The sequence below is a fragment of the Felis catus genome, chromosome A1 (genome assembly GCF_018350175.1).
Source record: "Felis catus isolate Fca126 chromosome A1, F.catus_Fca126_mat1.0, whole genome shotgun sequence".
In the NCBI taxonomy this organism is placed as follows: domain Eukaryota; kingdom Metazoa; phylum Chordata; class Mammalia; order Carnivora; family Felidae; genus Felis; species Felis catus.
In genome coordinates this window covers 70,814,810-70,840,047 of record NC_058368.1, presented here as the reverse complement: position 1 = coordinate 70,840,047, position 25,238 = coordinate 70,814,810, and the positions used below count along the sequence as shown (strand labels likewise).

At 41.5% G+C, this 25,238-nt stretch overlaps 1 protein-coding gene across 1 annotated transcript in view; it reads right to left on the bottom strand.

Annotated features, from left to right (window-relative positions):
- The window catches only part of CLYBL (citramalyl-CoA lyase), a 266,697-nt gene extending 241,904 nt beyond the window's left edge, over window positions 1-24,793 (bottom strand). The window contains exon 1 of the mRNA XM_011280713.3: window positions 24,682-24,793. Within this exon, the coding sequence (XP_011279015.1) occupies window positions 24,682-24,743 (62 nt within the window). The 5' untranslated portion in view covers window positions 24,744-24,793. The remainder of the gene's footprint in view (window positions 1-24,681) is intronic.
- Window positions 24,794-25,238: the final 445 nt, after the last annotated feature.

The window sequence follows — 25,238 nt, the reverse complement described above, 5'->3', positions numbered from 1 at the left end:
GCAGGGACAGCTCTGATCAGACAGGAGCCAACCAGGGACATTTCAGGTAACTTATCGAACTCCTGGAAGAGGGCAAGCCGTGGGGACTTGGAGTACTGAGATTTGAACAGTCACGTTTGTACTGGTCTGGAGGCAAAGCCTGGAGCACCCTGACATACACATCATTATGCCCAGGTAGATTCTATAGACTGTTCTTGATCTGCAAATTGCATTCTTGAATTCTCTCCTAATTTTCTGGTTTTCTTCATGGTTCAGTTAAAGAATCATTTCTTGGGATCATCAGCAGAGATCCTGAAGCTGGGCTAGCCCACAGTGAAGGCCATTTGTCATTTCCACAGGTGGCCAAGAACCCGAATTCTGCCCTCATGTTGGGGAACCCTCCACCTTCTGAGCCAATAGAAGCTGGAAATGCTTCCCTATTTCCCCAGCCCCGAGGGCTCTCACACACACTTGCCCCAGCCTAGGAACTCAGAGTCAGCCACACAAAAAAGCAGGAACCATGCACGAGTAGCTATTTCAAAGTAAAACCTCCAGGGGTGCCTGGGTGGCTTAGTCAGTTGAGCATCTGGCTCTTGATGTAGGTTCAGGTCATGATCTTGAGGTTCATGGGATTGAGTCCTGCATCAGGCTCTGTGATGACAGTGCAGAGTCCACTTGGAATTTTCTCTCTGCCTTTCTGAGCTCTCTCTCTCTCTCTCTCAAAATAAGTAAATAAAAACTTAAAAAAAAAAAGTAAAACCTCCATATTAGTTGTGATACTTGACTTCTCATCATGGCCAATGTAAAAAAAACAAAAACTTACACGAATATTCAGTTTTACTTGTTCCACTTGCAGCATGGCTCCCTTCCCCTCTACCCTTATGCATGAAGGAACAAAAAGAAAATAACATATCCCCAATAACAACTGGGAAATAACTAGCCATTGTCTCTACCTTTTATAGTCAGATATTTCATGGGATTTGCCTGCAACACTTAAAGGCACATTTGTGATTCTGATAGCCTAAGACTAAACTATATTACAAACTGATTACTGTCCAGAGCCTAAAGCTACGGTTTACAAGCCTGTTCTGCCTTCCTTCAAGCTCTCCATGCTTATAAATGACACCTTCCAGTGTCTTAAAGTATGAGAGGCAGCTAGCTCCAAATTCTCAGGCTGCTAATGGTTTCACATAAAATGAGCTCCTGCAATTTTATTACCACCCTGGTGCGAATTCACAGGTGAGGGGCCACCAGGGAAAGGATGTAGATATGTCTCTCACTCCTGGCCTCCTGATTTCTCCAAGTGCAAGAACTTTTCCACTCAATATTTCAAATGATTGCTCCAACTCCCAAGGCTGCTGATTAAGCCAAATAGGCTCTACTACATTACTGAGAGAAAGAGAAGTCATCAAGTCACCTCTCTGGAGAAAGAGGGGATGTGAATTCACATCCTAACTTTATACCTCTAAAGCTGATTAAGCAAGCCACTGATCCTTTACATTTTGACTTAAATAGATATTTAGTGGGTATTACTCAATTAGAATGTTGAGAAGTAACTACTGGAAAATGTCCATTTCAATTCCAATCAGATAAGCCAGACATAAGTTTTGTAAACATGATATATGTATCTCACAATCCAAAGATTACTGGTACATGGAAAAGTGATCATGTTAGCATACCAGATTCTATAAAGTGCACAATTCAGTACCTCCACATTTCTGTGAAGTTTTAACAACATACAACATGCCAAACACAGCACCAGTGAGCTGCTTTTGAAAGAACTCTAGAAGCCTTTAAAACAGGGCTCATTATCAGAAAATACATAAAATTCACATGTTCCACTATATCTTTGTATGACTATTTTCTTATCTTTGAAAGTGATTTATGCCAGACTAAATAGATAAATGGACAAATAGTAGGACTAAGAATATTTCTTAGTAGGACATTATTTCTCCTGGGGGAGGTGTCAGATAACCTAAAGCCATACACACTAAACATAATTTCTCAATTTTCAAAAGCAGCTGACAAATAATGACTGCTTAATGAGGGAACTTTATTTTCTTGGTATCTTTTAAAAATAGAAAAGGCAAATCAGGGATGCATGGGTGGCTCAGTTGATTAAGCATCCGACTCTTGATATCAGCTCAAGTCATGACCTCCTGGTTCGTGAGATCGAGTCTCACGTCGGGCTCTGTGATGACAGCACGAAGACTGTTTGGGATTCTCTCTCTCCCTCTCTCTTCCCTTCCCCTGCTCACTCTCTCTCTCTCCCAAGATAAATAAATAAACACTAAAAAATTGTTTTAAGTAAATAAAAATTAAAAAGAAAAGGCAAATTAACTTTTTTTGTTGTTGTTTATTTTTGAGACAGAGAGAAGCAGAGCATGAGCAGGGAAGGGGCAGAGAGAGAGGGGGACACAGAATCCAAGCAGGCTCCAGGCTGCAAGCACAAAGCCTGACATGGAGCTAGAACTCACGAACCACGAGATCATGACCTGAGCCGAAGTCACTCAACTGACTGAGCCACCCAAGCACTCTGCAAATTAACTTTTTAATGTAAAACATGTGAAAAACAGTTCAATATGGCAGACTCTACTTTTAAAGCTTTTTTAAAATTTCAAATTCAACTAAAACAACTTCACAAAAATGGCTTACATAAAAAAGTCTTCAAAGAATAACAAAACTCAACTTAAAAGTCACACATATAAAGTTTTCCTTTTTCAGACCAACGGATCATCTAAAATCATTTGTCAGAGGCTTAGAAGTGGAAAAAACTAAACTAGCTGCCCAAAACTGTTTACTCTGTAGCACATAACATTCATTAAATGACCTGCAGAGAAAATGCAAGCTTAATTTATTTTGCATGCTTTTGGTTTTACTTCCTGTCAAAATAATACTCATCCCCCTACTCAACTTTTTTTTTTCATGCATTAAAGGTAAAGGAAGGAACACAGGAGGGGGAAAAAAGGTGAGAGTGGCAAGAAACAAACAAATCAGGATTTCCCGGTCAGAAATGTAAGATTAACCCATGCGTTGAGAAGGGGCAGCTGGCCCTACAAGGAAGCAACTGCACTACTATTTATCCAAGGGCTACAGGTGTGCTGTTTCAAAGGGGCACATGCATCCCAATGTTTATAACAGCGCTATCAACAATAGCCAAAGTATGGAAAGAGCCCAAATGTCCATCGATGGATGAATGGGTAAAGAAGATGTGGGGGGTGTGTGTACACATACATAAAATGGAGTACTTCTTGGCAATCAAAAAGAATGAAATCTTGCCATTTGCAACCATGTGGACAGAACTAGAGGGTATTATGTGAAGCAAAGTTAGAGAAAGACAAATATCATGTGACTTTACCCCTATGAGGAATTTAAGATACAAAACAGATGAACATAAGGAAAGGGAAGCAAAAATAATATAAAAACAAGGAGAGAGACAAAACATAAGAGACTCTTAAATGCAGAGAACTAAGGGTTGCTGGAGGGGTTGTGGGTGGGGATGGGCTAAGTGGGTAAGAGGCATTAGGGAGGACACGTGTTGGGATGATTACTGGGTGTTATACACAGGGGATGGATCACTGGAAGCTACTATATGCTAACTTGGATGTAAAATCAAAAAAATAAATTAAAAAAAAAAAAGAAGGGGCAACCAGTTGGCTCAGACAGCAGAGTGTGCACCTCTTGGTCTCAGGGTTGTGAGTTCAAGCCCCATGTTAGGTGTAGAGATTACTTAAAATCTTTTTTAAAAATCTATGAAGAAAAAGAATAAACCTATCATAAAGTACATCATAAATACTTAATCCCTCTCAAAAGTATAGGATTAAAAATTGGAATTATTACAGTTACTATATTCTCAACATATTTTTATGTACAGAGTAGGTTTTGGGTCTTGTCAGCTTCAAAAGCACCAGCCAAAACACAGCCAGAATGAGTGCCGTGAACTGAAAGCGTTGAGCACAGAGCCTGTGCAGATAAGCCAGAACTGTAGGCAGCTCTGTGAGTGTAGCAACAACAGGGCCTGCCTGTTAGTCCTAAAGGTATATAAGCTCTTTGTAAGGGAAGCTCTGGAATGTCATCTGTCTTAAATTACATCCACCTGGGATTATGTTCCACTGACCAATATGGACAGATTACTGGAATTTGAAAACCTCACTTTTTTGGTAATTGACATTTAAACTGTTTGAAGTTTCCCATTAAAGTCGCTTAAGAAATTAACTGCAGATGTGGGAAGCTAAGTGTACAGTAGTCACAGAAATGAAGTCATCTGAAGGGTCCAAATAACTTAGAAGTGCTTAAACATAGTTAAGTGCATTAGGAGGAACGGATGAACGGGCCTGCCCCCCAGGCTACAGTTTCATCACTTTCTCTCTGTTCCAATTAGGTTTCCCAGCCTGTTTTGAATGTAATTAAAAGAAAAGAGAAAGGCAAGAGGTTGACATGACGAGGACTACCCCCTAAACCAGAGTGCGGAATGAAACACTCACTTGATGGAGGCTGAGAGACAGTAAACATCTCTACTGCCTCCCCATTGCCAACAGCTGGCCCCAACCCACCTGCTCAGCCCCTCTGCCACAAGGCACCCCTACTCCACAACCACTCACTCCTAATTCTCCTGCTGTGCCTTTGCACAAGCAGTTCCCTCAGCCAGGAATGCCGTTCCCTCCCCTGTCATCCTCTCAAACCTGCTCAGAGGTCAGCTTCCCTGGGAATAGTCCCCATGCCCTCTGCAAGTCGCTCCTGCCTCTACTTTACCACTTCCCATGACACATCCCGTTTAGTCAACATTTATTAAGTACCTACCATGGGCCACAGCACTATGCTGGCTACTCAAAGAATAAAATATAATAGTGGCAGACTTACCTTTCAGTGTTTCATCTCCTGACCCAAGCACCTTAGACTACACAGTATCTTACAAAAGATGTGCCAACTAAAGTGTGTCCAGGTGCCTGGCATGGAAAAAAACCCATGAGAAATTTACTTCCCCTTCCTCGCTCTCAGGAGCTCCCTAGGACTATGTAGGGGCATAATTTTCATTCTTTTTGGGAGAATGTATAAATGAATGACTGAATAATAAAATATAAGTATCTCTTAAGAAAACCATCAATATGTTCTAGAATTTCTTGTTATAAAGAAATATTCTATGAAGTAAATACTTTTCTCATTTACCTGCAGAATAAATTCCTACAAGCAAATGGTTTTGTCCTTACTAAAAGTCAAATTTAAAAATATCAAAAAAGAAAACCACATCAAGCAGTAAACCATATGGTTGTGAAGATAAATGTAAGTTTCTTATCCCTCATTAACAATAATGCTGGAAATACTAATATTTTTACTAATGCCTCAAAAACAGTACACTGATTAGTAAAATGCACATGTGTTAACAGTCCTGTTTCTATCTTTAAAAGTCATTTCTTCAGCTGATGCCTGAGGTCCTCGTTTTAGGAATCAAATGTGTGTCGAGCCTAAAAAGTGCTCATCACTGCTGGTCTCTGGCTAGTTGCTAATACTTAGAGGTTCCCATACATAACAGAATGTTTGCAGCCATCTGGTTGGTTTCAGACACTTGCTGATGAGCAGTGCTGCCCAGGCACTGCACAGAGACAGAAATGAAGAATGTGGTGCCTTGTCCTCAGGGAGCGTCCAGCCCACCAGGCATCAGAATTCTTCCCCTATCAGCCTGTGGATTCATTTCACTAATTCCCAATGGAGAAGTCATAAGGATACAGGGCTCTTCTCCAACAGTGGTCACTAATCCATGATTATAGTCAAGGCCAGAAGTCCAAGCCTTCTAGGACACCTCACCCTAATATCAACCAGGGTATGTGGGGTGGGGGTTGGAGAACAGCGTGGAATGGGGAAAGAAAAAACAAAAGCAGAAAAGAAAATTGCAGAATAAAAGTAAATATTGTTTTGGATCCTAAGATTTCTCCAATGAACTGAAAGACTGTGACTATTTGTTTAAACACATCTTCCAGGTGCTGAGTTGATCCCGACTTGAAAGAAAGAAGTGTGTTCCACAGGTGAGAAATTCTGAAATAAACAGAATGTACCTGGGACAGAAACACTGGCTGGAGGGATATTTCAACCACATAGACTCAGACAGACTGGGTTCTCCTAATGATACCTCGATGCCAAGGTAAAGCCACATTTTGACATTAAAATAGCCCCTCTATCCACAACTCATTTACATAAATGAATAATGTAGAAAAGTATGTACAGAAGATACCCCTTTATGTTTTCAAAACTCTTTCAAAAAAGGAGAATACCGAGGGATCTGAAAACAGCCCTGGACTGTGTTCAAAAACTCAAGCCAAGAAAGAACCTTCAGATTTGACATATTAAATTAGCAGGAATGTTTAGACAAATCTATAATCTAGGAAAACATACATACACCCACACTCACACATAAAAAGTTTGCCTTTCCACCCTCTCATGTCAAGTGAATAATGAGTAAGGAATTCTGTTTACTGTGACCCTATGATGGTTTTTTCATTCAGGAATATTTAATAAGTGCCTACTATGTGTCAGGCACTATGCTGGGTGTAGGCATAAAGAGTAAACAGAGATTCCAGTCGAGTGGTGAGACCAAACAAGAGGAAATGCACCCATTCATTCACATCATGTTGAACTGCAAGCATAATGAAGAACAGGAAGCTCTGAGGGAGGCAAATGGGGATGTGAGGGAGGACATGCTTCAGATGGTCGTCCCCCTCCCCAAGGAGGTGGCGCTTATGTATTATCTTGTTTCCTTTTTATATCCATTGTTTATCAATGTCCTTATGAGCCAGGCACCATGCATTCAGTGCATGAGCTCATTTAATTCTAACTGCTCTCTGTGGTTAAGGATCACAAGCTGCTTTTACAGATGACAAAACTAAAGGGAACTGGCTAGTAAGTGGCAGGGCCAGGGCTCAGGCTCAGGTCTGTATGACCTTGGGGAAGTGTCTGAACTCCTCTAAGCCTCAAAGCCCATGGTCCGCCTTCCTTGCTTAAAAAAGTAAGTGAAAGCCAATGATGCTGGAAGGGGTAGTATGTGTGAGAAGGGTGGAAGCAGGTGAGCTACAAAGAGTAGAAGGAACAAGACCAGACTCACCCTGAAGGGCCAAGAGAAGGAGCTCTAAGGACGCTAAGCAGAGAAGTGAAATGAACTGATGCGTGTTTTTTTCCTTTTCAAATTCTTATTTAAAATCAGTTACTTAACTGATCTGTGTATTTAAAAGTTGTTTGGAGGAAACCACAATGAGATACCACTTCACACCCACTAGGATGGCTATCATAAAAACAATAGAAAATAACCAAAGTTGGCAAGGATGCAAACTGAAACCCTTATGTATCACCAGTGGAATGTAAACTGGTGAAGCCTCTGTGGGAAACAGTGGGCTACTCAAAAAGTTAAACACAGAATTGCCATATGACCCAACAATTCCATAGATAGATATATACCCAAAAGAACTGAAAACAGGCGCTCAAATAGTTATGCATAAATATTCGTAACAGCACCATTCACAATCACCGACAGGTGGAACAATCCAGATGTCCATCAACTGATGAATGGATAGACAGAATATATACCTACAGGAGAGTACTACTCAGCCACAAAAGGTAATGAAATACTGACTGATACATGCCATAACATGGATGAACCTCGAAAACATGCTAGGTGAAAGAAGCCAGTCACAAAAGGCCATATATTGTATGACTCCATTTATATGAAGCATCCAGAACAGGTAGATGCATTGACAGAAAGCAGGCTGACAGTTGCCAAGGGCTGGTGGAAGAGGGCTGCCTGCTAATAAGTAAAGGCAGAACCTGAAGATGAGAGGTGGGAGGAAGAGAGTCAGCAAATCAGAGAGAGAGGTGGGTGGTGTGTGGAATGGTGAGCCTTCTGGTTGAGTGGTGCAAGGTAAGCAGCCCTGGGAGCAATGTTGGAAAGGTGGGTGATAAGTGAGGAGACACATGCATGCCACACTCAGGGGTCTGGACTTCATGCAGCCAACAGAGGATATCATGGAATTTATGCTGTGTAAGGGGGAGATCAGAGCCCACTTTAGGAAGCTTAAGGTCAGTTAGAAGTGAGTGTAGGGGGTGGGGAGGAGCAGGGAGATTTCTAAGGGTAAATCCTCTCCCCAGTCTCGAGCATGTTACCAGGTCACCTGGTAAATTCCTGGCTCTTCTGCAGCACAGGGAGACACTCATGACCCAAATTCACAGCCTGGACCCTTGTCCAGGGATTGGAGGACAGGAGGGGCCCCACAAGCTATGTCCATACTTGCTTTCCTGGTAGAAGAGAAATTCTCTTTAGTGGCCCACCTCCTTTGCAGGTAAGGCATGTGAGAGGATTACAAACATGACATTAGCACAAGCTGGTTTTCTCATATTCACTGGGTATCTCTAGGTGAACCGTGGACTATGGGAGCTAGAATAGGCAGGCTCTAAGAGCTCTGTGCTCCACCCACTGGAGCATTCGTGGGTCAGTATGAAAGCTCTAGGAGCGCAGGAGATAACTAGAAGAGGATGGAATGCAGGCAAAAATCACATCTCCACTTCTCTGAGACAATCTTGCAGATTAGACTAAAATTTAGGGTATCTACCTCTAATTATTCCTGATCTCTTCTAGATTTTGTATTTTCAGTACAGCCAAATTATTTTGAAATCAGAGCCCCTCTGTACTGTGGCAGTCAGCAGCCACTTAAACTAAGGACTTGAACACAGCAAGCAGCTGGCAGCAGTCCCTGCTGCAGAGAGAGAGAAACGAAGACACCTCCTGTATGGGAGCTCTAAAGGATAAGAATGAACAATACATGAACAAAACAACCTCCCAACGTGGCAAGAAGAGTTCCAATCAATTACTGAACCCACAAATTTGGGGAAGGCAAAGCTTTTATCTTCAATCTCTGTTCAAACTGAGCTGAAAAAGGGACACCTGGGTGGCTCAGTTGGTTAAGCATCCGACTTCGGCTCAGGTCATGATCTTACGGTCCGTGAGTTCAAGCCCCGTGTCAGGCTCTGTGCTGACAGCTCAGAGCCTGGAGCCTGTTTCAGATTCTGTGTCTCCCTCTCCCTCTGACCCTTCCCCATTCATGCTCTGTCTCTCTCTGTCTCAAAAATAAACGTTAAAAAAAAAATTGAGCTGAAGTGGACCAAAATAACTAAAAGCTCAAAAAGCCATATATTTTATATTTCTAAATTCTCTAAAGTCCTCTTACTTTAAGTCAATAATTCCTTTCTAGATTCCTTCTAGATTATGGAATGTCAACCGATAAGAGGCATCTAGTCTAACCTCCTGTTTTAACTGTGAGAAAAATAAGCCTCAATTTAGACAAGAGCCTTGAACAAGGTCAAGGGCTAACTGCAGGGTCAGCACTGGACTAGAACCCCAGAGTATCTATCCAAGATCTTCTTGCTTATACCAGAGAATTAGTAATTTGATTTTGTTTTGAACCTTTTTTTTTTTTTTTGGCATTTGTAAGAAAAACTTGAATAGCACCAGTAGGGATATTAAACCACTTCTGATCTTTCAGAGCTTGTCTTAAATAAGTTTCTACTTTAATCTGAACTAAGAGTATTTTCCTGAAGGCAGAAATCATCCAAGGGTGAACTATGACTCATTGGTATAATCTAAAGAATCTATCACTGTTCCAAAGAAATCTACTTAAGACTCAAAACCTAAACATCACATTTCTAGGCTCTGTATAAAATATGCACTAGCAATAGTTAAAGGATGAAAACAATTCAAATGTCCATTGATGGATGAATGAATAAACGAAATGTGGTATTTACATGTAATAAAATATTATTCAGCCTGAAAAGGGAAGCAAACTCTAACACATGCTGCAACATGGATATTGACATTATTCTAAGTGAAATATGCCAGACACAAAAGACAAATATTGCATGACTCCACTTATGTGAGAATATAGAATAGTCAAATTCATAGAAACAGAAATGGAGAATAGGGATTTGGGACAGGAGACAATGGAGAGTTATTCTATAGTGGGTACGAGTTTCAGTTCGAGATGATGATATAGTTCCGGAGATAGACAGTAGTGATGGTTGTACAAAAATGTGAGTGAACTTAATGCCACTGAACCATGAACTTAAAAATGGTTAAAATGATAAATTTATGTTATATATATTTTACCACAATAAAAAAAAAAAAGGCACAAATTTCCAGAAACACTGTCTCAAATACTTCACTTCCTAAATGTTCTTTTTTTATTTGGCAAACTTATACTGGGCACTTACTATGTGCTAAGTACTGTTTTAGGGCTGGGGTATATAGCAATGGGATAAACAGAACAAGCGTCTGCTCTTATGAATAGCTGCATGGGGGATGGGGTGAAGACAGGCAATAAACAGACAAACATACATTATGTCAAGTGGAAATGAATGCAATGGAAAAAACATCAGGTAGAGTGAGAGGGAGGAGAGTGTGGAAATAGTTGGGGGGAAGTTGCTATGTTGTATAGGTGGTAAGGAGGCCAGTCTGCCTGGAAGTAATAAGGTGCCGTGGGGCACAGATCCGCTTAAGTTCCTTATAAACCTTTCAAGGGAAAAGGTCAGTATAGAAGTATTTCCTCTGCCATCTATGTGTTTTTCATTTGACTTAAAAAGTGATAGAAAGGACCTGGCTGACTCGGTCGGTAAAGCATATTTCTCTTGATCTCAGGGTTGTGAGTTTGAGTCCCTTGCTAGGCACAGAGATTACTTAATTAAAAAAATTAATTAAGGGGTGCCTTGCTGGTTCAGTCGGTTAAGTGTCCGAATTTGGCTCAGGTCACGATCTCATGGTTCTCCTGGTCGGGCTGTGTGCTGACAGCTTGGAGCCTGGAGCCTGCTTCAGATTCTGTGTCTCACTCTCTGCCCCTCCCTTGGCTCACGCTCTGTCTTCTCTTTATTTGCTCAAAAGCAAAAAAATATTAAAGTAAATAAAAATAAAAACAATTGTTTTTTAAAGTGACAGGAAAACCAACTTCCGTATCTTTTCCAAAGAGGCATGTTTGTAAGGAGACAATTTATATCTCTCATTGCTAGAGCGCCCTCCAGTGCCTCTGTGTGAAAACCGCATTTGGCACAGATTTTTTGTTTTTGATTTCTTAAACTTTTGTATTTGGCCAAGAAATAAATACATATTGTCTTTGATATGTATATTAAGGACATATCATCTTTCTCACAAACAATACTGTGACATTAAATAAGAACACAAGTGTGCTTTAAAATGAGCCTGCACTACTTGTAAAGTGGTACAATGTATACATGTACAATGGTATTTTTAATCATATAAACTTTCAAAAGGTTCACAGAGTCTCTTTTTTAATTCAATTTTTTACCAATGTAGAACTTTCAGTTAAACAGTGAACACATTCTACCACTGAACTGTGACCCTAATTTTACTGAAGGTGGCCAAGTAGGGCAATAAAGTAGGAAGTGTCTTCTAAATTTTCCAGTATTTACATGTTCCGAATATTCATATTTGAAAAGTGTCCTGCAAATACTTACAGAGCACTCTACCTTCTTGGCCAGAACACAGTGAAGGGGAACAGGTAAGTAAGACATGCCCATACTAGCATCCTATTAAAATAGAATTTTTACTTTCTCACAGATATTTACTTTGAATCCTTTATTATAAAATCAGGCACCTCTGCCAATCTCAAAAGGCCAACTAAGAGGAAAACATTACCTATGGTGTAGTTCAAAAGAGAACTTGCAAAAGGAGTAAAATTCCATAGCTGTTTCCAGAACCACCTACAAGCAAGGTCAGTGTGACAGCTGAGGCCACAGAGAGAAAAGCTGGCCCTGACTGACAGCCAGAGGATGGGGTTCTTTCTAGGCCAGATGCTGACGACTGTGACAGTCTTGCTTACTTTACTGTGCACAGGCCTGCAGATGGCGAGGAAATTGGGCAGATGAGCCTCCAAAGGGCATAATGCAATCCAGGTATCTCACCCTTTCTGGAGGATGATCTGAAAACAAGCATCAAAGAGCTTAAAATGTCCATAGTCTTTGAACCAGCAAGTTCACATACAGAAATTCACCTCTAAGTACATGAGTAAGAGTTGCCACAGAGATTTGGGTATAGGGACATTATCTCTGCATTTCCCGAGGCAGAAAACTTGGAAATAGTTTAAATGAATAGCTGGAATTATATACACCCAAATATATATGTGACAGAGTCAAGGAACAGTAGCATACATCAATGCTCCAAGATTAGTAAACATCCTAAAACTTAACCAAAATATAAAATCAAAGCAACTAAATAAAAAGCCACCTTAAACTTGGTTTATGGAAGGAAGGGAAGGAAGATGTGGAAAAGGAGAGAAAGAAAAGAAAGGGGAAGAGAAGGAAGGAAGGAATAAATCTCAATTCTTGAGCCCATTTATTATCTACATCATTCAAGTGAGTTATTTAATTGATATGCGATAAAACATTCAAGTTAACAACATGAAATAAATTAAACCTGTTTGAATTACAATGGATTTAAATTCATACCCAGTGACCTATATGAAAACATAAACGTTATTTCTTTGATCTTTTTATTAACTAATAAAATTCTGAAACTGTTGCCATCATGAGCAATGTGTAGAGGAATAAAGAAGTCAAATGTATCAATAGAACACAGCTCCAGTTGCACTCAGGGGCACGAAAGCATATTGTTTTTACAATTAACAACTCTTCCAATCTTAAGAACAGTCATCAAACCCATCAATAACCACTCCCCAAGGAGCCCAGCTTTCTTCTCCCTGCCTCCCTAAAATTTTAGCCACATGTACCTAAAATTTTAGCGGACTTCCTCACAGGGAGTCACGCATAAAATAGCAGCTCCTATAGAGCAGCCACCACAACACCCAGTTAAGGAAACTGACCAAAGGCTGTTCTCAGAAATTACATCAATCAGACATTGGCTGCTGTAAAGCCCTAACTGGAGAAAACAGTCACTTCAGGAAAGTACCAATGCTGAGCCGTGTCAGCCACTCTGTGGATGTGATTTCACTATGTATGATGTCTTCCCCCAGGCTCATCCACAACCAAGCATATGTGTTCACTTTCTAAGTCTCATATGTAAGTAACTTCAGAGAATACCCTATCCTCAACACACCACATGGAGTATTTCTAGAATAGTAAAGTGCATATGTCACTCAAACATTCTGCAAGACAGGGGCACTCAGGACAGTTCCTTGAGAGGGCAAAGACTTTGGTGGCCACAGTCTGGGGAGTAGAGAAAAGCACATGTGGTAAAATTGTCCTCAACTCCGCTATGGGCCCATGGGGGGAAGGGGGTATAGGGTAACGGTTGTTTAGTCAGAATTCATCTTCAGGTCCTGGCCTTTCCTACCTACCTGCTGGCCTTTACCACAGAAACCATTTAGGTTACCCAATGTTCTTCCTCCTGGCCTGTACCCACACAGATGGTTCTAGTTCACAGCAAAACTCTATGACAGGGAAACAGTACAATGAGAGCTGAAGCACTACACGCTGGAATAGACAGATCCACAAGCAAAGGCTATGCTATTTAGTAGACGTGGCACAGCCTTGTTTTGGCAAACAGTACCTTGCTGGGAGTTTCCCTTTGCAGGGATATCTTCTCCAGGAGGTACCACCCATGGACATGTGCATCTTCCGATTCAGGCCCAGCTACCACTTTTAGTTCTTACTCACCAGCTTGACTGTTGCCCACTAGTTTTTCTCTGAGATACCTCATTTCCCACCAACTTCTCCGTCCAGCCCGAGGACATGTTCCCTGCCCCCAGGCTACTCCTGGTCTATGTACCCCGTCATGGTATTTCCTACATCCTCAGAGTCTCCTCCCTCTTTCTCTTCTCTTCAGCCTCTTAACAAAGGCCCTGGTCTACCATCTTAGGTCATCTTCATTTCATCCTACAGCCCTTCACTTCTCTCTCTCTCACTCCCCACCCCCTTTTTTTTTAATGTTTATTTATTTTTGAGAGAGAGAGAGAGAGAGAGAGACAGACAGACAGACAGAGCACAAGCAGGGAAGGGGCAGAGAAAGATGGAGACACAGAATCTGAAGCAGGCCCCAGGCTCTGAGCTGTCAGCACAGAGCCCAATGTGGGGTTCAAACCCATGAACCATGAGATCATGACCTGAGCCAAAGTCGGACACAACCGACTGAGACACACAGGTGTCCCAGCCCTTCACTTCTCTATCTCTAGAGTGAATAACTATCCTGCTTTGCCTGAAACAGGTTTCCTGGAATGTGGGACTTTTGGTGCTAAAACCAGGAATGTCCTGGGAAAGTTGAGATGGTTGATCCCCTGCCTCCCGGACCACTTAACATTACTTTCTGCCTTACAACCCAAAACATATTTGTTTACAGCATCTCCTTTTAGCTTCTCACCACGCACTTGGGCAAGTAAAGTCAATTTCTAATGATGCCAATAAATATTTCAAAATAACACTTCAGGGCACCTGGGAGCTCATTTGGTTAAGTGTCCAACTCTATTTCAGCTCAGATCATGATCTCATGGTTTTTGAGTTTGAGCCCCACATCCAGCTCTGGGCTGATGGCTCAGAGCCTGGAGCCTGCCTCAGCTTCTGTGTTTCCCCTCTCTCTGCTCCTCCCCCACTCATGCTCTGTCTCTGTCTCTCTCTCTCAAAAATAAATAAACATTAAAAAAAATTTTTTTAACTAATCAATCTGATTCATCATATTAACATACTTAAGAAGAAAAGCCACATGATCACAACAGATACTGAAAAAACATTTTATAAATTCAAATCCATTCTTTTTAAGTTTATTTTACTTATTTTGAGAGAGAGAGAGAGAGAGAGAGAGAGAGAGCACGCGCGTGTGCAGGGGAGGGGCAGAGAGAGAGGGATACAGAGAATCCCAAGCAGGCTCCACACTGTCAGCACAGAGCTCGACATGGGGCTCAATCCCATAAACCATGAGATCATGACCTGAGCCGAAATCAAGAGCCAGATGCTCAACTAACTGAGCCACCTGGGCACCCCAACTCAAATTCTTGATCAAAATTCTAAGCAGGGGTGACCCGCAAAATTGCAGAGAAAGGAACTTCAAAAACCTAATCCTCTACAATAACAATGAGAATATTGGCAGTCAGAATCAACTTTTTTAGAATTCTAGACATTAACCAAAGGCCTGCAGCAATCTGGGAGCATTTATTCAAGAAACACGGATGAATCTCAGTTAAGAACAGCAAACCATGTGGGTTTTTGTTATTGTTGTTTTTTTAACTTACCCACGCCCTCTCCCCAGTTCGGTGGTAGCCTTAAAAACCAACAGTCATAATCCTTGTGAAAACCAGCAGTCTGGCAGCCACCGGAGGGGACAGGGTAGGGTGGGAGGTCTTTGAAAGCACCACACACAGAGAACCGCCACCTGGTAGCTCCCTGGAAGACTCCATTTGCAGGGCTCACCTGGCTTAGAGCCTGAACAGTGGGAACAGCATTCTCCCTGAGGGCGTTTGTCAAAACAATCAGAAGCAATTATTTAATATCATCACTACCTGAGATGCTGGATAACAGGGCAAACGACAGGCTAACCAAAAAGCTTAAAAGGAAAAGCTGGAGCCAAGAATATACAATGGAGAAAGAACAGTCTCTTCAATAAATAGTGTTGGGGAAACTGGATAGCTACATGCACAAGAATACAGACCACTATATTACACCATACACAAAAATTAACTCAAAATGGATTAAAAACTAGAATGTAAGACCTGAAACCATAAAACTCCTAGAAGAAACATAAGCAGTAAAGTCCTTGACATCAGTCTTAGCAATGTCTTTGTGGATCTGACTTCAAAGGCAAGAAAAACAAAAGTAAAAGTAAACAAATGGGACCTCATCAAAGAAAAAAGCTTCTGTACAGCAAAAGAAATTAACAGGAAAATGAAAAGTCAACCCACTGAATGGGAGAAAATATTTGCAAACCACATATCCAATAAGGGGTGAATATCCAAAATATACAAAAGGAATTCATACAACTCAACAACAACCTGATTATGAAATGGGGAGAAGATCTGAATAGACATTTCTCCAAAGAATACATAGAGATGGCCAACAGGCAAATGAAAAAGATGCTCAACATCAATAATTATTAGGGATATGCAAATAAAAACCAAAATAAGATATTACCTAACCCCTGTAAAAATGGCTATTACCAAAAAGACGAAAAATAACAAGTGTTGGAGAGGGTGCAGAGAAAAGGGAACCCTCACACACTGTTGCTGGGATTGTAAACTGGAGCAGCCACTATGTAAAACAATTTGGAGTTTCCTCAAAAAATTAAGAATAGAACTACCCTATGACCCAACTCTTCTACCTCCAGGTAATAGGAAAACTTTCACTAAAAAGATATATGCTCTCCTGTTTATTGTTATGTTCACTGCAGTACTGTTTACAATAGCCAATATACGGAAACAAAATGTCCATCAACAGATGAATGGATAAAGATGTGGTATATTTATACAATGAAATACTACTCAGCCACAAAAAAGAATGAAATCTTGCCATCTGCAACATGTTTGGATCTTGAGGGTATTCAAGCAAAGTAAGTCAGATGGAGAAGAGCAAATACCATACAAATACCATATGATGTTACATGTAGAATCTTAAAAAAAAAAAAAAAATGAAATGAACAAACAAAATAAAAATAATCTCAGATACAGAGAACAGACTAATGGTTACCAGAGGGTTAACAGGGTTGGGGGCCTGGTGGGCAAAATGGGTAAAGAGGGTCAACAGTATGGTGAAGGATGGTAACTAGACTTGTGGTGGTAATCACTTCGTAGTGTACGCAGATGTTAAATTATAAAACTGTACACCTGGGCACCTGGCTGGCTTAGTCGGCAGAACACGCAACTCTTAATCTCGAGGTTGTGGGTTCAAGCCCCAAGCTGGGTGTAGCGATGACTTAAAAATAAAATCTTAAATAAAGCTGTATACTTGTATACCTTAAATAAAGCTTTAATGAAAAAGCTGGAAAATGAGATATCCATCAACTTTGAAAAGCTCTGACCTTTTCCTGGGCTTCTGAAAGGCCACACACAGGGAGGAGCCAAGATGGTGGAACGGCATGGAAGTTATCTTTGTGTCTTGCGTCCATGAAATACAGCCAGACCAACACTAAACCATCCTGCACACCTAGACAAGTGATCTGAGGATTAACACAACAATCTGCACAACCAGAACCACAGAATTCAGCAGGTACGCAGCGCAGAGAGGCGAACTGGGGGAGAGAAAAGCTATGGAGGGCAGGGAACTGTTTTTGCGTGGGGAGACAGAATGAGGGTGGGGGGGAGAGTACGAGGAAAAGCACCCCCCCCCCCAAAAGCAGCTGGAGAGAAAGTGGAAACAGCCGCAGGGACTGAACTAAAAAGGGAGAAAGGAGAGGGTTTGAAAGGCCACACACACGTGTAGGGCTATTGCTAGCAGACCCACCTTACAAGAAATATTAAAGAGGGGCACCTGGGTGGTCAGTCTGACTCCTGATTTAGGCTCAGGTCATGATCTCACGGTTTGTGAGTTTGAGCCCTGCATGGGGCTCTGCACTGACAGTGTGGAGCCTGCTTGGGATTGTCTCTCTGCCCCTACCCCACTTGCTCTCCCTCTCTCAAAATAAATAAATAAACTTAAAAGAATTTTAGGGGCGCCTGGGTGGCTCAGTCGGTTGAGCTGCCGACTTCGGCTCAGGTCATGATCTCGCGGTCTGTGAGTTCGAGCCCCGCGTCGGGCTCTGTGCTGACAGCTTGGAGCCTGGAACCTGTTTCGGATTCTGTGTCTCCCTCTCTCTGACCCTCCCCCGTTCATGCTCTGTCTCTCTCTGTCTCAAAAATAAATAAACGTTAAAAAAAAATTTTTTTTTAAGAACTTTAAAGACATACTAAAGAGAGTTCTTCAGGCTGAAAGTGATCCCAGACAGATCAAATCCATACACACACATACACAAATAGTAATAAAGTAATTAAGGATAAATGCACATTCCTGCTCCTTTCTTCTCTTGTCTAATTTAAAAAGCAACTATATAAAAGAATATTATATAATTGTGTTGTCAGGCCAGTAACATATAGAAATGTAGTATATTTACCAATAACAACACAAAGGAGGTGAGAACAAAGATGTACTGTGTTAAAAAATGGCACCAGATGGTGACTCAACTCTATAGGAACAAATGAAAACCAGAACTAGTAAATAAGAAAGTAAGTATAACAAATACTACAAAATGTGTGTGTGTGTGTGTGTGTGTGTGTCTGTGAACTTGTGTCTGTGAACTTGTGTCTCCTTCTCTAAGTTTAAAAGACATAAAATTGGGGTGCTTGGCTGGTTCAGTCAGTAGAGCATGCGACCCTTTACCTCAGGATCATGAGCTCAAGCCCCACATTGGGCATGGAGCTTTCTTTGAAAATTAATCAATTAAGGGACGGCTGGGTGGCTCAGTCAGTCGAGCATCCGATTTTGGCTCAGATCATGATCTCACAGTTCATGGGTTCGAGCCCTGTGTGGGGCTCTGTTACTGACAGCTCAGAGCCTGGAACTTGCTTCAGATTCTGTGTCTCCCTCTCTCTCTGCCCCACCCCTACTCACGCTCTCTCACTCTCAAACATAAAACATTTAAAAAGTTTTTTTTAATCAATTAAAAGACATAAAATAAGTAAAACTACAACAATGTATACTGGGTTTGTAACATATAATATGTGGGGCACCTGGGTGGTGTTGGTTGAGCGTCTAACTTTGGCTCAGGTCATGCATGATCTTGCAGTCGGTGAGTTTGGACCCCGTATCAGGCTCTGTGCAGATAGCTCGGAGCCTGTAGCCTGCTTCAGATTCTGTGTCTCCCTCTCTCTCTGCCCCCCTCCACTCACACACACACTCTCTCTCAAAAATAAATTAAAAACACTAAAAAAAAAAAAAGAAAAAAGAAATAAATATAATATGTATAACTATAATACCACAAAAAAGAAGAAAAGGAAATAGAACTATATAGAAGTAACATTTCTCTTCTGGAATCTAGTATAAATCAAAAGTAGATTCTTATAAGTTAATATGTATATGGTGATATACTTACGATGGAATATTAGCCAGCCATAAAAAGGAATTCAGTTCTCATACATACTACAACATGAATGATTCTTGAAAACATTATGCAAAGTGAGATAAGCCAGAAACAAAAGAATGTAAATTATATGATCCCACTTACATATCTAAAATAAGCAAATTCAGAAACACAGAAAGTAGACTAGGGACTACCAGGTGATAGAGAAGGAATTATTGCTTCATGAGTACAGAGTTTCTGTTTGGAGTGAGGAAAAAAATGTGGATAGTGGTAATGGTTGCACAACAGTGTGAATGTGGCAATGCCACTAAACTGTATACTTAGAATGGTTAAAATGACAAAGCTTATGTTACATGTATTTTATTTTACCACAATTCTTTTCAAAAATGTACATGGTAAGCCCTAGAGTAACCACTAAAAAATCTCTTTAAAAACAGTATTAAAAAAAAAAAAACTGTGTCAACTATACTCCAATTTAAAAAGTAAAAAAGTAGTTAAAAATCATTAAAGAAATTTAAAATATTAAAACATTACAAAGTATTCACTTAGTGCAAAAGAAAGCAGTAAAGAAGGAATAGAGAAACAAAAAAGTCATGAGATACACAGAAACCAATACCAATAAACACACTACAGGGGCGCTTGGGTGGCTCACTGGGTTAAGCAACCAACTCTTGATTTTGGCCTAGGTTGTGAGATCAAGCTCTGTGCCAGGCTCCATGCTGGGCATAGAGCCTGCTTAAGATTTCCTCTCTCTTTCTTCCTCTGCCTCTCCCCTACTCACACCTGCATTCTCTCCCCACCCCCCCAAAACACACACACACACACACACACACACAGTACAAAAAAGGAAAATTACAGACCAATATCTCTCATGAACATAGATAGAAAACCCCTAACAAAATATCTGCAGATCAAATCCAAAAATGTATAAAAAGAATTATACACTATGACCAAATAGAATTTATTCCAGGGATACAAAGCTGGTTCAACATCCAAAAATCAATTAATGTAATCTGCCACATTGACGGGCTAAACAAGGAAAACCATATCAATTGATGCAGAAAAAGAACCTGATAAAATCCAACACCCATTCACAATAAAAAACAAAAAGTATCAGCAAATAGGGAATAAAAGACATCTACAAAATACATACAGCTTATATCATAATTAATGATGGGAAACTGGATGCTTTCCCTAAGATTGGGAACAAGGCAAGAATGCCACCTCTCATCACTCTTATTGACATCTTATTAGAGCCACTAGCTAGTGCAATAAAACAAGAAAAGGAAATAAAAAGGCACACATCTTGAGAAAGAAGAAATAAAAATGTCTTTGAGGGATGCCTGGGTGGCTCAGTTGGTTAAGTGTCTGACTCTTGGTTTCAGCTCAGGTCATCATCTCACAGTTTGTGGGTTCAAGCCCTGCATCAGGCTCCACACCTGGCACAGTGAAGCCTGCTTGGGATTCTTTCTCTCTTTCTCCCACTCACACTGTCTCTCTCTTAAAATTAATTAATTTTTTAAAAAGTTTTTGAGAACTACATGATCATCTATGTACAAAATCCCAAAGGACTCACAAAAAATAACTCATGTAAATTATAAGTGATTATGACAAGGCTGCAGGACACAAAATTAATATTTAAAAGATAATTGCTTTCCTATAAACTAGCAATGAACAATTGGAATTTGAAATTTAAAACACGATACCATTTGCAACAGCACCCAAAGAATGAAATATTTAGGTATAAATCCAACAACACATGTACAAGACCTGTATGCAGAGAACTATACAACTCTGATGAAAGAAATCAAGAACATTTAAATAAATGGGGAAATAGTCCATATTCATGGATTGGAAGACTCAATATTGTTAAGATGTCAATTCTTCCCAATTTAATCTATAGATTCAATGCAGTTCCAATCGCATCTCAGCAAGCTATTTTGTGGATATCAGCAAACTGATTCTAAAGTTTATACAGAAAGGCAAAGACTCAGAATAGCGAACATAATATGAAAGAAAACTGAAGTTGGAGAACTGATGTTACCCAACTTCAAGACTTACTATAAAGTTACAGTAATAAAGACAGCATAATATTGGCAAAAGAACAGACACACAGGTCAATATAACAAAATTAAGAGTCCAGAAACAGACCCACACAAATAGGGCCAACTGACCTTTGACAAAGGAGCAAAAGCAATTCAATGGAGAAAGGACAATTTTTTCAACAAATGGGATGGAACAATTGGATCAACATCCAAAAAAATTAGACAAACACCTTCTATTTATAAAAACTAACTTAAAATAGATCACAGGCCCAAGTATAAAACATAATACTGTAGAACTTTTAGAAGGAAATACAGGAGAAAATCTATGTGACTCTGGATTTGGCAATGAGTTTTCAAAAATAACAGCAAAAGCATGATCCACGAAAGAAAAAGTAAGCATGATTTCATTAAAATAAGAAAACTTCTGCTCTGTCAAAGATACCATTAGAGAATGAAAAGACAAGTCACAGACTGGGAGAAAATATTTGCCAAACATATATCTTTTATAAGACTTATATCTAAACTATGCAACAAATACTTAAAACTCAACAATAAGAAAACAATCTAAGAAGTAGGCAGAAGATCAGAATACACACCTTACCAAAGAAGATACACAGATGGCAAATAAACATATGACAAGATGTCCAACATCACCTGACATCAGGGAATTTCAAGTTAAAACAAACGAACATTAGACCAACAACAGCTACCACTACGCACCTGTTAGCATGACTAAACAAGTTTTTTCAACTGACAATACTAAATGCTGGCAAGGATGTACAGCATCCTTCCATTGATGATTGGAATGCAAAATGGTACAGGCACTTTGGAAGATAGTTTGTAGTTTCTTACAAAGCTACCATACAATCATATTCCTAGGTATTCACCCAATTAATTTGAAAACTTATACCCAGAGAAAATCTGCACGAGAATGTTTATAGTAGCTTTATTAAACCTTTATAGAACTAAAATGTCCTTCAATAGGTGGACAGACTGTGAAACATCTCTACAATGGAATATTCAGCAGTAAAAGAAAATGAGTTAAGAAGCCATGAAAAAGACATGGGAGGAACCTTAATGAACATTGCTAAGTGAAAGAATGCAGTCTAATGGGACTGCATACTATGTAATTCCAATTCTATGACATTCTGGAAAAGGCAAAACTATAGAGACAGGAATATGATCAGGAGTTTGGGAGAAGCCAGGAGGGACAAACAGGTGAAGCACAGGGGGATTTTCAGGGAAATAAAACAATTCTGTATATAATACTCTTATGGTAGATACATGCTATTATGCATTTGTCAAAATCCACAGAATTTTATAGCAAAAAGAACCTTAATATATGCAATTTAAAAAAATTCATGTGGGAGGTAGGAAATAATGCAGATTATGACAAGGGACTCTCAAACTGTATTGCAAATGTGTGAAACAACCTCACTGAAGGGGATGGGAGAAATAGGCCCTGAACTAAGTAACTGTGGAAATGAGTGGCACCTGTAAGACTAAAGGAACAGGAACTGCACACAAGTACTGTACTTCGTTGACAGTTCTTTCCCCCAGAGTATGGCCTAACAATTCAAATACTGCTGTATGGGTATGCTAAAACTGGACAATTAAGTAACTGGATGGTGGATGATGGGAGCCAGGTTTCTAACTGTTGTGGTGAAAATTTATTAATCAAGCAAAGGGGAGGAGGCTAGAATGATCCATGTGGCAATGGATTACAGTTGGAGGCAGTATGAACTCAGGTTTAGGTTAATATAGATACAGTGGTTTTATACAGAAATATTCTGGGGCATCTGGCTCAGTCGGTAGAGCACGTAACTCTTGATCTCAGGTTGGTGAGTTCTAGCCCCACCTTGGGTGTAGAGCCTATTGTAAAAATATATATATTTATAGATGAAGGTATATATATATGGGTTACTATTCACACTTTTTTTTTTTTTTTTTAATTTTCTCTGTCGGCAGAGAGGACTTAAAAGACAGTCGAACCAATAGCATCCCTAGGAGTGGAGAGTTATGCTCCCCGAGACTGAGGGCAGGTATTTACATAAATTGAGCAGTGGCTACAGAAAGCAGCAGGGCCAGAGGCAGGGTGGAAAACGAGGCATCAAGGACAGCACTCGCATGGTCCCCGCCTAGCAGCAATGGTCCTGACACTCTAAAAACAGAAGGAAAGAGCCACCAGAAGCAGGTCTACCGGCCTGAAGCTTAAATGCAACCTAACTAGAAATTAAGGCATCTCTAGGCAGACCTTTCTAAGCTGACGTTTAGCACCTTTACTTCTCCCAATTCTGTGTGTTCTGAAGATGCGGAAACAGAGGATTTAACCCAGGAAGCAGGCTCCCTGAAGCACCCAGCACGAAAGCCTGCTGCCACGGCCTTCGTAGGATATGTGTGTGTGGAGAATGAGCCCAGGCGCTAAAGATGGCAAAGAGCACTTTGAGATGAGCCCCAAGTGCCTTAGAAATAGGTGACTGCATGTGGTCACTGGACCACATTACTGAAGGAAAAGGGGGCCTTCTGGAAGGGCCTGGGTGTTACCGCCTTGGCAGCCATCTCTGGTTCCAGGGGTGAACCCCTGAGCCCAGGGCCACATACCAGGCTCAGGTCTGGGAAAGGGGAAGGCGGGATGTACCAGACGGGGTAGGGCCTGGCGCGGGACACACTGGAGAGTCCGGAAGCGGGGAGCAAGCAAATGGAAGAAGTTCCAGACCAAGAGCCACAGGCTTGGTTTCTAAACCAAACTCTGCCATTCTCTGCTTGGCGTCACTTAGCCTCTCCAAGCCTCAGTTTCCTCGTTCTGACTTCTTCACATGGTGGTCAGGGAGCCAGATAAGGTAACGTGTGCGCACGTAGTAGGCAACTGCTAGCCCAGCGGCTATCCAAGGGCGGTCCCAGCACACCTGAGAGTTCCCGACCCGCTTCGACACGGTCTGAGAGGTCTTCCCTTTTCCAACTAGCACCTCCGTGAGCCCGGAACTGCTTTGTAAACCTTCTCCAAATCAGCGGAGAGGAGACTCCAGCTGATCTCTATTAAACCAAAGAGACTTTCGAAAATCTAAAACCACACCACTCTTTCACTACATATGGGTGTGTTAAAATGCAACGGGTGTGTTATTCGTAAATGAAGATTTTTTTAAACTTGTTTTAACTCCTCACGCCGCAAAAATTACTAGATACAAGCAAGAGCTCGTCGGGGTCAATAGTTTTTCGGCGCATACAGGGGTCCTGAGACCAGTTTGGGAACCGCTGTACTGAACCAACGAGCGAAGGGTGTTCTCCCTCAGCAGGCGAGCCGCCTCGCGGACGCTGATTCCAAGACCCCTTTCATCAAACAGCACACGTTCGCGGTTTCCACTTGTGGGGGGGGGGGGGGCGGGGGGCTGGTTTTGTGTTCTGGGGCTGCTAATCGAATGTTTGTACCCATTTTCCCGGCCCCCAAGCAATGACCCTCCCACAGGGAGGCACGCGGAGGACGGGCGACCCTCGCTGGGCGTCGGCGACCTTGGCAGAGGTCGAGCCGGCGCGCGACAGGGGCACGGTGCTCCCGGCCGGCGGGGGTTCCCGGCAGGAACTGGGGAGGCCGGCCCGGGTGGCGGGGGACCAGGGACCTGCACTCACAGCCTCGGCAGCGCCGCCGCCGCCGTTCCGCGTGGCGCTCTCCACAGCAGACGCAGCGCCATCTTCCTGACGCGCGCGCCCCGCCTCAGACAGGTCCTTCCTCGTCTCGCCACGCCCGTGGGCACGCCCCCCACGTGGCCCCGCCCCACAAGCCCAGCCCAGCCCCACCTCGTCCCTGCAAGTCACGCCCCGCTGCCTGGAGCACCTGTTCCCTCCCCTAACCAGGGATGTCTGAGAGCTCAGAACCTTCTTGTCCGCTATCATGGCGGGCAGAGCAGAGGCACGGAATGGATGGCCACTTCTTCAGAGGTTTTCTGGTGACTCCATCCAGTTACTTCTCTTCGTGCTTCTGGGTTTTTAAGGCGACTTTTGCGTTTTCCCAGCCAGAACAGGCCAATTTTCCGAGGGATTCATTGTTTTTGTTGTTAGAAGTACTGCCTAATATGTGAGCCTCACCATGTGCATGCCTTAATTAACAGTTAATCCATCATGGGATACATATGCCTGCAATAGGATCAGAATAGATATGGGCAACTTTCTAGGTCAGAGAAATGCTT